Here is a 10,630-nt window from a genome sequence, read left to right as displayed (position 1 = left end):
CCCCCTTTCCCACACCACACCCACCAATGTCCATATAGATGGATGTTCTGTATCCTGTTCAAAGTCCACCCAATGCTTTTAAGCACACACACAAACACTCACACACACACACACTGACACTCCAAACGGGGCTTTCTACTCTGGCTGTCAAATGTAAGCGAACTTAAAACACATCGTTTGCATTTTGGGTCTCCCCCTCAACCCCCCTTGCAAACACTTAAGTGACGCTTGAGCTCCTCAACTATCAGCATGAGTGTCTGTGTGCGTGCTTTCTGCTCCTCTTGTCTTGCTCTTGTGTGTGAGTGTGTGTGTGCTTTTTTCTTTCTTTCTTTTTAGCATTTTGATGTCTACAATATAAACATCATTTGCGTTGTTCCTTTTGTTTTTTGAGCCTCGCTGATTTTGTTTACCTGCGCCTTCTAACGGCACTTTTGCAAAGAGAGTGCGAAGCCGACCGCTCTCTTAGCGACCAAAAGCGAAAGTCCAACCCCAAAACGAAAGTCCCACAGCATTGCCAGCTGTGAGTCGGAGGCGCGCTCTCTCGCTGTCGCGCTCTCACTCTCTGTCTCTTTGCTGCCGCGCATGCCATGCCATGCATAAAGAGAGAGCGGCTCTTAGAAAAAAAAGCGTTGAACGCCGTCCTGTCTCAGTTGCGATTGTAATGCCAACGTTGACGGTACGCTGGTGGCGTTCGCGTCGCGAGTTGTCTGTGTGTGCGTTTGAAAATGAATTGAAAATGTGTGTTTTGCGTTAAGAAGCCCACAACTCCACTGAGCTAAAATAAATCATGTATATCAACAAAATCGAAGAAGCCAAAGCGTCGCAGCCAAAGATGAAATCAACAACCAGAAATTGCCAGTCATAAAAAATAAAGGGTTTGTGTGTGCGCTATGTGTGTGTGTGTGCGAGTGTGCGTGTGTGTGTGTGTGTGAGTGCGAGTGTGTGTATGTCTGTGTGTGTTGTGCTAATATTGTGGGCCATACAATGCCATGGCATTCTTTAGCCTCCACTCAACAACCATTGTTGTTGCTGTTGTTGTTGCGTACAATTAGAAGGCATTGCCAATCGATTTGTGTGAAAAGCCAAAGCCATAAGGCAAAAAGCTCAGAAAGGTGGCACAACGCACAACGCTCCTAAAAGAAGTTGCAAGTGGCAGGTGCGCGACATCTGAAAAATGAAGTTGATGTTGCCATGTCATTCGCACAAAAGAAACGTGCCAGCCAAAAAAAGGGACAATATTAATGAAAAGACGTTGCAAAAATGTCACGTTCCTTATTTGAATCCGCATCATGTTCATAATGAAGGCGTAACCCCTCCCCTTACACACGTATCCCCCAAAAACCCCCCAAGAGCAACAAAACCCAACATTAAATAAGACAATCTCTTTAAATATGATTGTTTAAAAATATCATTACTAAATAAAAAGATTCTTCCTTAATTACAAGATAATAAAGAAGAAATTTATATTAATCAAATAAGAAAATATTCAACTAATGGAGCAATTTTTTCAAAATTACAATCATCAAATGATAATTTTAAATCAAAAGAATCATATTTAATAGCCAGCCCATAAAAAGCAGTCAAAAGAATCATTAACTAAAGTTTCAACTCATAATTTCAGAATATTAAACACTAATACTTTCAAAAACATAAAGAAATACATTTCAAAAATGTAATAATTTGGCTTTTCAAAAGTCTATTTATAACATTTATTTCCCCCAACGAAACTTTATGTTAAAATATCATGTTATTTTTTTTAATGATGATAATAAAATGCAGTCTAGAATCTGACCCCAAAGTCGTAAAATCTCAAATATATATAATAACAGCAATCACCAACTAACACAATAAAGCTTAGGAGAACTTTAAAAAATACAAAAAAACAAAGAAAATAACACAATAAAAACACAATCAAAACAGGAGCAACAAAACTAACCGAAACGAAATGATTACTAAATAAACGCCAATAAAAGAAACGGCTAACAATTTTTAGCAAAGTTAAAATTACAAACACTAAACTAAGCTGTAAAATTTAGAAAATTACAAGCTAACAAGTTATAAACTCAAGAAAAAAAGAAGACGCTCTAAAAACAACACTCTCCACACACATAGATTAACTCAAATAATTTCCAAACTAAGAGAAGTAAAAGTAAAAGACAAATTCTCAACTAACGAACGAAATGTCTGTGAAATAAAAACCAAAGCACCGCAAATAGATAAAAACTGCTCGACGACGAAGAAGCTACAAGTGAATAAAACTGGTCCCCCAAAAACTCAGTGAATCTTCCCAGTTTGAATGTGAGTGAGTGTCTGTGAGTGTCTGTGAAGCATATGCCCAATAAACAGATGCCCCATAACCATAAAGAGAAAGTGTTATGGCCATTACCATAGTAAACGAAAGGACCCTGCCCAGAGCAGCACCCTTTTGGCCAAAAAATCACAATTTATGTCAGTAACTGCGAAGGACTCTCTCGCTCCGTCTGTCTCCATCTGCCATATAAGTCAAATACAATGTATCGAGCGAAAGCAGTTGATGATGTCCTGGACAGCTTTCTCTGGGACGAATCTTTATTAACTTGCTGCTCCTCTCTGTTCTCCCTGTTTTTATGTCTCTCGCCCAGAAGGAAACTCAAGTGCTTCCATTAAACACCACAAGAAATAGAAAATATAAAAAAAAACACATAGCTTCCATAAAACTATGGAAACTGATAGCCGTGCACGACACCATCCAAGTGGAGCAATGAGTTCCAGTTCCGGCAGCAGTCGCAACGGTGGCTTCTGTGGTGCCCTGCAACGTGCACCGCCGCCCATGCCGCCCGGCCTGGCGAGGCGCCTCGCCAGTCGCGAGTGCTACGGCGTTGGCAAAGTCAAAGTGATGCTACGAGTCGCCGACAGAGCGGACCCGGGTGCCGAGCACGATTTCATGGCCCTGGACAAGAAGAAGCGACAGGTGACCCTCACCGATCCCAAGAATGTTTGTGCGCCCCAAGCACAGGAGCGGGCACCGATGGTCGCAGCGCCCAAAATGTTTGCATTCGATAATTTGTTCACAGCGGACGATAAACAGGTGAGTTGGGACAGTCCTTGATCATTCTTAAATATAATACTTAAACACATTAATATGAATTTAATATATGAAAAACACAGATATGTAGAATTGCATTCTTTAGACAAAATAATATACTTAAACAGGAGGAATCTTGTTTAATGCATGGGGATAAAATACGGGTTTAAAATGATGATTTTATAACAATTTATGGAACATACCTTGACCATTCTTAAATATTGCTTTCAAGGCTTTAGACTTGAAAACATTTAAAATAGCATTCTTCAAATAAAAATGAATACCTAACTAAAGCTCGTGAATTAAGAATTTATCGAGTATTCCTTGACCATTCTTAATTATTGTTAACAAGACATAAGACTTCATATAAAATGCAATTATTTTTAAGCTTGCATTCTTCAAAAAACTCAGAAATGTAAAGAAAAGGAATCTTTTTTAATTGCAAGCTGATAAGTGCATACAAACAAGCCTTAACTAAAGTTTAAAATATGTCTTTAAAACTGAAAAATATCAGTATAAACTTAATAAATAAGCAGAACAGAAAGTCTGCATAAACAATAATTATGATTCCTAGCTGTCTATTTATATTCCATTTAGAATTACCTCTATATAAATCTCCCTCCTCATATAAGCATCATTTGATTTATTTATTTAATTAATGTGCAGCAATCAAAGGCATAATTTTAAAAATTGCAATAATAATAAAATTGCATTCATAAATATAAATAAAATGAATCTTCTTTCAAAGCATTTTGATAACATATGGTTTCAAAGTGCATCCTTAATTTAAATTTAAGCTCAAGAACTTAGAATTAATTGAGCATTCCTTGTACATTTTTAAATTTGGCTTTTTTGGATTAAGACTTCAAAATATTAAGATAAGATAATCTATAAGCAAAGTATAATCTATCTAAACTTAATAATATCACTACAAATTCCCATGTTCGCATTTATAATTATTAGAATGGATATATATGAATTGCTCTACATAAATCTCACATATAAGCCTAACTGTATTCTGTCCATATTTACTTCTTATTAATGTCCATCAATCAATGGCATAATTGTAAACATCCACTGTGTGTTTTATGTTCCAGTCGGACGTATGTGCGGCTGCCTTGAGCGAGGTAATACCCGCTGTGCTCGAGGGCTCCGACGGATGCCTGCTGGCCATGGGCTATCCGGGCACTGGGCAGCCGCAGACGGTGCTCGGGGAGCTGGGAACTGGAGCACTTGGAGCAGCGGCCTGTGCGATTGCCTGGCTCTACAAGGGCATACAGGAGCGGCGACAGAAGAGCGGAGCTCGTTTCTCTGTGCGCGTTAGTGCCGTTGGCGTCAGTGCAACCAAACCGGATGCTCTCTCCACGGATTTGCTCATCTCGCATGCGGCTGGTAAGCATTACGAAAACTTCCACCTGTTAGCAGCCAGCGGCGGAGAGGCGGGGTAATAAATGTGGGCGTGGGCATTGTAATGTTGCCCCTGGGCCAGCTGATGATAATGTTGGGTTGGGGTGCGCTGTTGGGTTGCGGGGGGTACGCCCCCAATTTGAATAAAGTTAACCTGTGAGGCAGAGCAATAACCCCCCCAAGAATGCTCCTGCTGCTTGTGGTGCTCCTGCTACTGCTGCTGCTCGAATGACTGCTAACTACATGGAGTGGCATTTATTCGCACATAAAAGCTAATGCCCTTTTCATTCACTCCATGACACAGAATCTGACGACTCCCCGGGGATTTATTTGCGTGACGACTTCCTTGGCGGCCCAACGGAACTACGTGCACCCACCGCCGAACGTGCGGCTCTCTTTCTTGACTCGGCGCTGGCCGGACGCTTAAAAAGTTCCGGTTCTGGCAATTCCAACAGCTCCAACTCCAACTCTAACTCCAACTCCAACTGCAATTCAAACTCCAACTCCAATTCGAATACAACGACGACGCTGGAGTCCGCCCTCATCTTTACGCTGCACGTCTACCAGTACAGCCTGTCCCGCAAGGGGGGTGGTAAGTAGTCCACAGCTTTACTATTCCCACACCTCCCCCTACCCCTACCCCTACTCTTACACTGGAACAAAAACCCTACAGTCAATGCACACTTTGTCAACAGGATTTGAACTTTAGTTGTGTGCTACAAATTCCTTTAAGCTTCTCATGCTTTGTTTCATTATTTTTGTATTTACAAAAGTTATAAGCCCTCTAATTGAATTAAAGCATTCCTGGATTATTAATTGCATATAGTTTGTTGTGGTAATTTAAGTATTAAGAATTTGATCCTTGCTTATTTTTAATGGTTTTATGAACAAGGAATTTATATTCTTCATTAGCATCACCAGCCGAGTCGATGCAGCCTTGTCTTTCTGTCTATTTGTTTCTCTGCAAACAGTTGCTCAGTTTTAACTAGATCGGATTTTTATAATAGTAGCTGCCTTAAGAACAAAACTAATATGGACATTAGACTACTATATCATAGTTTTCATAGGAACAATCAGTTCGTGTTCTTTTTAATTTATAGTACATGTTAAATTTGGAATTTTTCACTGAGGCTTACTCAGATAGCAGTACTTTCTTTTTATGCTTACGCCCAATTTAGCTATTATTTTTTTACTGTGTACTCGTTTTACGCTCAAAGTAAAAGTATCACAATTAGTTTTTATGCGCCAATCAAGAATTTTTCAACCTTTTTTGCAACAAGCAACACTTTTTGCCAGCCTTTTGCCTGAAATTGTAGCAAATGAAGCGCTTACATAATATAAAAAGCGAACAGCTTAATCAAGTCAAAACCTTTTCATTTCTTACTGTGTACGTCGAGTTGTAGACGTAGTTGACGTCGTCTTTATTGTTGTTGCTGTTGCTGTTGTTGTTGTTATTGTTGTTGTTGCCACTCAAGTGGCCCGCTAAATGTTTCACTAGACGCCAGACCATTAAAGTGTCACATTTCGCTTTCGCACCCCCCTTTACACACTCTACACAAACCCCACCATCTCTCCCACACTCAACCCCACTCAGCCACAATTTCACCCCCCCCCCCCCCACTCTCTCTCACACTCTCGTTATGCTTTCTTTCTCTGGTGTGTAGTTGCCGGCGGTCGGAGCCGTTTACATATCATCGACTTGGGCGGCTGTGCGAATCGCAGCGGTGGTCTGCCGCTCTCGGGAATTGGCAACATACTGTTGGCCATATTGAGCGGACAGAGGCATCCGCCGCACAAGGACCACCCGTTGACGCCGCTGCTGAAGGACTGCTTGGCTCCCATCACCTGCCATGTGGCAATTGTCGCCCATGTCCTCCACGAACAGTGCTACCAGGATGCCCTCTCCACGATACAGATTGCCTCCCGCATTCATCGTTTGCGTCGTCGCAAGCATCGTGTACCCATGCCACTGGCTGTCGGCCTGGCTCAGGGTCTTAATCCTGGCGGCGCCGGGGGTGCTGGCTCCTCGGCTGGCTCGGGCGCAGATCCATCGAGTTCGGAAATATCAGCGGATACTGTCATCTATATGGGACCCCACGATGATGCCACAGATGGTGAACATCCGCCCGTTTATCTGCCCTCGCTGAGTGCCACAGCCGATGGTCGGAGTGGAGTGCCGAGCAAGGCTCTGAAGGGAGATAAACCCATCGAGAAACCAACTGCGCAACCCAAATCGAACTGTGCCAGTCCACTGATGAAGAAGGCAGCCATCGAGAAGGGTAAGTTTCGCAATTGCAACCCTCCGCAACACTCGCCAATTTGTTATTGACAGGCATTGCTTATGAGACTTTAATTGAAATTCCTCAATTCATTAGATTTACAACCTGGCGTTGGTAGACTAAATTATTCTGTCTAGATGGTCTACTAACTTAAGTGCTAGGCTTTGCTCTAGGGCTTTTTTGGGGGAACTAAATTTAGTTTAGGAGAGCAAGAGTTGTCTGGTTCTAGCTAAGAACTTGTAAATAATATTATCGGTAGAGGAAATAGTTTAAAGCTTAAAAGGCATACAACTTGAAAGCTCTAATTCCAGCACCACCAACATCTCATATTTAAATGGTCGCAAAGTGGCTTAGATTAAAATTGATGAATAAATTACAATGTCCAGATGAATCACGAGTTGTCGATAGTCTCTTTCTGGCCGATCTATCTCAGTTAGCAAATCTAGAACCAACCAAAATTGAGAACTGATTCAAGTATGGCAAATTTCTGCCTAAGAAAGATCGTTTAAGGATTAAGTTTATATATCATTATCAACTAGGTTTAGCATTAAGCTGTCAGAGAACTTGGCTATTTAGTCTACAGCCTTTGCTCATCATCTATTTGATGTCATAGAGGAAGATATATAATCTATAGCAATATCTTAAGCACTAAAACTGACTTAGTCAACATTATCTCTAAGTAGTTAACTGAATTTCCTTCCCTTAACCAACACTCTCTTTCTCCCACTCCATCTCTCTCTCTCTCTTCCACTCCCTTAGCCAAAAAGTTGCAGCCCTCGCTGAGCAGCAATGGCAGCCTGAAGCGACATAATAACACTAATAACACCATCGGTGCCGCTTCCTGTTCCACGGCCTCAACGATGATGGCACATGAGATGATGCTGCCGCCGCCAGGTTCACCAATTCCTCGCCACATGTGCTCCAAGGCATCGAATATGCCGACGCCAAAGGGTTCGCCTCTGCGCCGGCCACATGGCTCCAATCCGGGGGCAGCCCTCGAGCAGCTGGAGGCGGGCATGCGCAAGATCACCGAAGAGCAGTGGATCGATGGACCGCGCGTGTCCCGCGCCAAAGTGGCGGAGGCACGTCACCTGATGCGCGAGGTGAACCATGTGAAGCAGTGCGAGACTTGGGTCGATGGACCCAAATCGCAATCGTGTCGTTCCCTCACAGCGGGCAATCTGCCCGCAGCTGCCCAGACGCCCGGCTATGGCTTTATGGATGCGCACAAGAAGACCATGATACGCCAGTGGGTGGAGAATCAGACCTCACAAGTCTTCCAGAGCACCAGCAGTTGTCCGTCGCCGACGGCGCTGCACTTAAAACTCTCACAACTCAAACAGAAATGGCTGGATTTGCCCGAGCGAACCAGCTCCCAGACGGATCAGCAACTAGTAGAGCTCCAGCCACAGGGAATAGAAAACTGCAGTCAAGATGTGCCGCCGGATGGCGATGATCAGGATAGTGGGCCGTCAGAGGTGCCGCCAGCGTTGCCGCTGCTCGACGATCCACTCGGCTCGCGGGACATCTCCCACGACAATCTGCAACGGATGCTCTCACGGCACGTGTCACGCGAACAGCTCCAGGAGGCAGAGCTGGCCGCGAGTCGCGCCTCCTCGCAGCATCCCTCGTCGCAGCGCAGCATCGATTGCGGTCTGCAGGTGACGGAGGAGGAGATCGCCCGGACAATGGCTCGCAGCGAACAGGAACACCCGCATCCGCTGGCCACGCTCAGCCACTGCGACAATCTGTCCTTTGTCTCCAGCTTCAACATGGCCTGCGAATCGTTCAGCGAGTGCGGCGAGAGAGCCAGGTGAGATTTATTCTTGAAAAGTACAAAACTTTTAGGTATCTGTTCAGCTTTGACAAAGTTTGGACAGTTCTAAGGCTGGGAAGATTGTTATTTTAAATTTACATTTTAAATTCATTCATTTAAATTCAAGTGCAAAAAAAGGCTTAAAAACGCCTCGAAAGCTACAAAGTGTTTCTTGTTTCCATCAATCATTTCTAAATATAAGAAAAGCAATTCTAAAAATTGGCAAGGTTTTTTTATTTTCAGAAATATTTTCAATTATTAAGAAATGCAAAAATGAAAATTCCCAAAATTCATTTAGATTTTTTTCTGAGTGCAATCAGAGCTAGCAATTTAATATATTTTACCTCCACTTGTGCTCAATTTGGCGTCTCTTGCTACCCTCTTTCCCTGCTCCACAGACACCAATTCGACCAGCTGGCCCGTCTGCACGAGATCTTCACCTCGCAGCTGGCGATGGCTGAGGTGACACCCTCGACGACGCTCTATCGCACGGATTTGGGCAGTGTGTTCAGTGAGCCAGCGTTCCGTTTCAATGTGGGTCAGAGCAGTGTGTGCAGTGAGCCCGCCTATCGCCTGACGCCGAGTCCACCCAAGCAGCCATCGCATAGTCCCAGCCAGGGTTCGTTGCCCAGCTTGAATGGCATCATGGAGATTGCCGGCATGGATGATTATGCGTTGTTGCGTCAACCGGATGGCGCCTCCGATCCCAGTCTGCCGAAGAGCGAGATACGTTTTGCGCCGCAACACGATGATATCTGTGAACTGGAGGAGAAATCGATGACAGCAGCTGGGACAACAATGGGCCGCCAGGGGTCACTCGAGGATGCGCAGCACAAACTGAACGAGATCACGAATATATTGCCGCTGGCAGCGCAATCGCGTCTGCCACTGTTGCCGCTGAACACCAGCTCGGAGGCCTATGACAGTGGCCATGATTCCTCCACGCCACGCACCTCCAAGCATTCGGGCATCTCTCGGCGGGCGGAGAGTGGTTATCATAGTGTCGCCACCGTGCGCGATTCGGATGAGAGCAGTTTTGCGTCGGGCATGTCGAAGGGGCAGCGACATCGAATCACCATCTCCGGCGGAGCCAACTATCCACGGGGCCAGGGCAAGAAGCGGCAGCGACAGGACGGCGGCAGCAATAAGGGACTATGCAGTTGGCTGCTGCAACCGTTCTCCTGCACCTATCCAGAGACTGAGGGCGAGATCAGCGATTTCTAATTTGTTCCACCACGTTCAGAGTGGAGAGTTGTTGTCCCACCAATCAGCGCAACGAGAGCTATTCCAAGCATTTAACAAAGGCCAAAGAATTAACTATATATATCAAACACATCAAATCTGACATATGGATAGAAAAAAAAAAACATAAGAAAAAATAAAAACAGCGACTGATTAACTTTTACTTGGCGCCGGCTGCCACAACACACAATTTTAAACAAGCAAAAGAAACGAAACGAAATGAAACAAAAAAAAAAAAAACAAAACAACAAAAAAACTACTCTAATCTAACCCAACTACCTAATTATACCTATGCTATAAAGACGACGCCATACACTCAAAAAAAAACTCACAAAACTCACTCACTCACTCACTAATACACGCATAAGTTCAAACGGGGCTTTAAGTATCTTAAGTTGCCAGCTAGCATAATACAAAATCTACACATTGGGAGTAGTCACGTTGGTTCAATATATAAAAAATACAAATAAAATTATTATCATGACTACCCCTACTCAATTTTAAGGGATACTCACGAGGCTTGCACTCATTTCGACGTCGTCAAAGTCAATATATGAAAAGAATTTAACCGTTTTAAATCCTATAAGGGAAACAAACATTTAACTACCCTTACTAATTTTTAAAGGGTAAGTAAAGTAAAGTAAAAAAAAAAACACAAAGCAGTAATTAAGAGTGACAGGAAAACGATTTTATCAGCATGACTACCCCTATTCAATTATTAGGGTCAGTCACGATAGTTTCACTTTTTTTTGTTGTAAACTCTAACAAATAAATCACAAATATTTGATAAGCTTTTTAGTCGAAGCGCTCAATAAATGAGCA

The 10,630-nt window shown here is 43.3% G+C and overlaps 1 protein-coding gene across 2 annotated transcripts; it reads left to right on the top strand.

Moving 5' to 3' along the window:
* Positions 1–677: 677 nt before the first annotated feature.
* On the top strand, positions 678–10,506 carry LOC6562892 (kinesin-like protein CG14535). Of its 2 annotated transcripts, none has more exons than XM_001989102.3 (7): positions 678–875; positions 2,625–3,067; positions 4,162–4,456; positions 4,776–5,063; positions 6,136–6,750; positions 7,510–8,563; positions 8,965–10,506. In XM_001989102.3, the coding sequence occupies exons 2-7, from the start codon at positions 2,699–2,701 to the stop codon at positions 9,788–9,790; spliced, it is 3,447 nt and encodes a 1,148-aa protein (XP_001989138.1). In that variant the 5' UTR covers positions 678–875; positions 2,625–2,698; the 3' UTR covers positions 9,791–10,506. The 2 variants fall into 2 exon arrangements, with proteins under 2 accessions (XP_001989138.1, XP_032591823.1); XM_032735932.2 differs by having other exon boundaries at positions 2,622–3,067.
* The last annotated feature ends 124 nt before the right edge of the window (positions 10,507–10,630 follow it).

This window comes from Drosophila grimshawi, unplaced genomic scaffold (assembly GCF_018153295.1).
Source record: "Drosophila grimshawi isolate 15287-2541.00 unplaced genomic scaffold, ASM1815329v1 contig_1377, whole genome shotgun sequence".
NCBI classification, from domain to species: Eukaryota; Metazoa; Arthropoda; class Insecta; order Diptera; family Drosophilidae; genus Drosophila; species Drosophila grimshawi.
The sequence above is the reverse complement of the archived record's forward strand: the minus strand, read 5'-3'. Positions and strand labels throughout refer to the sequence as shown.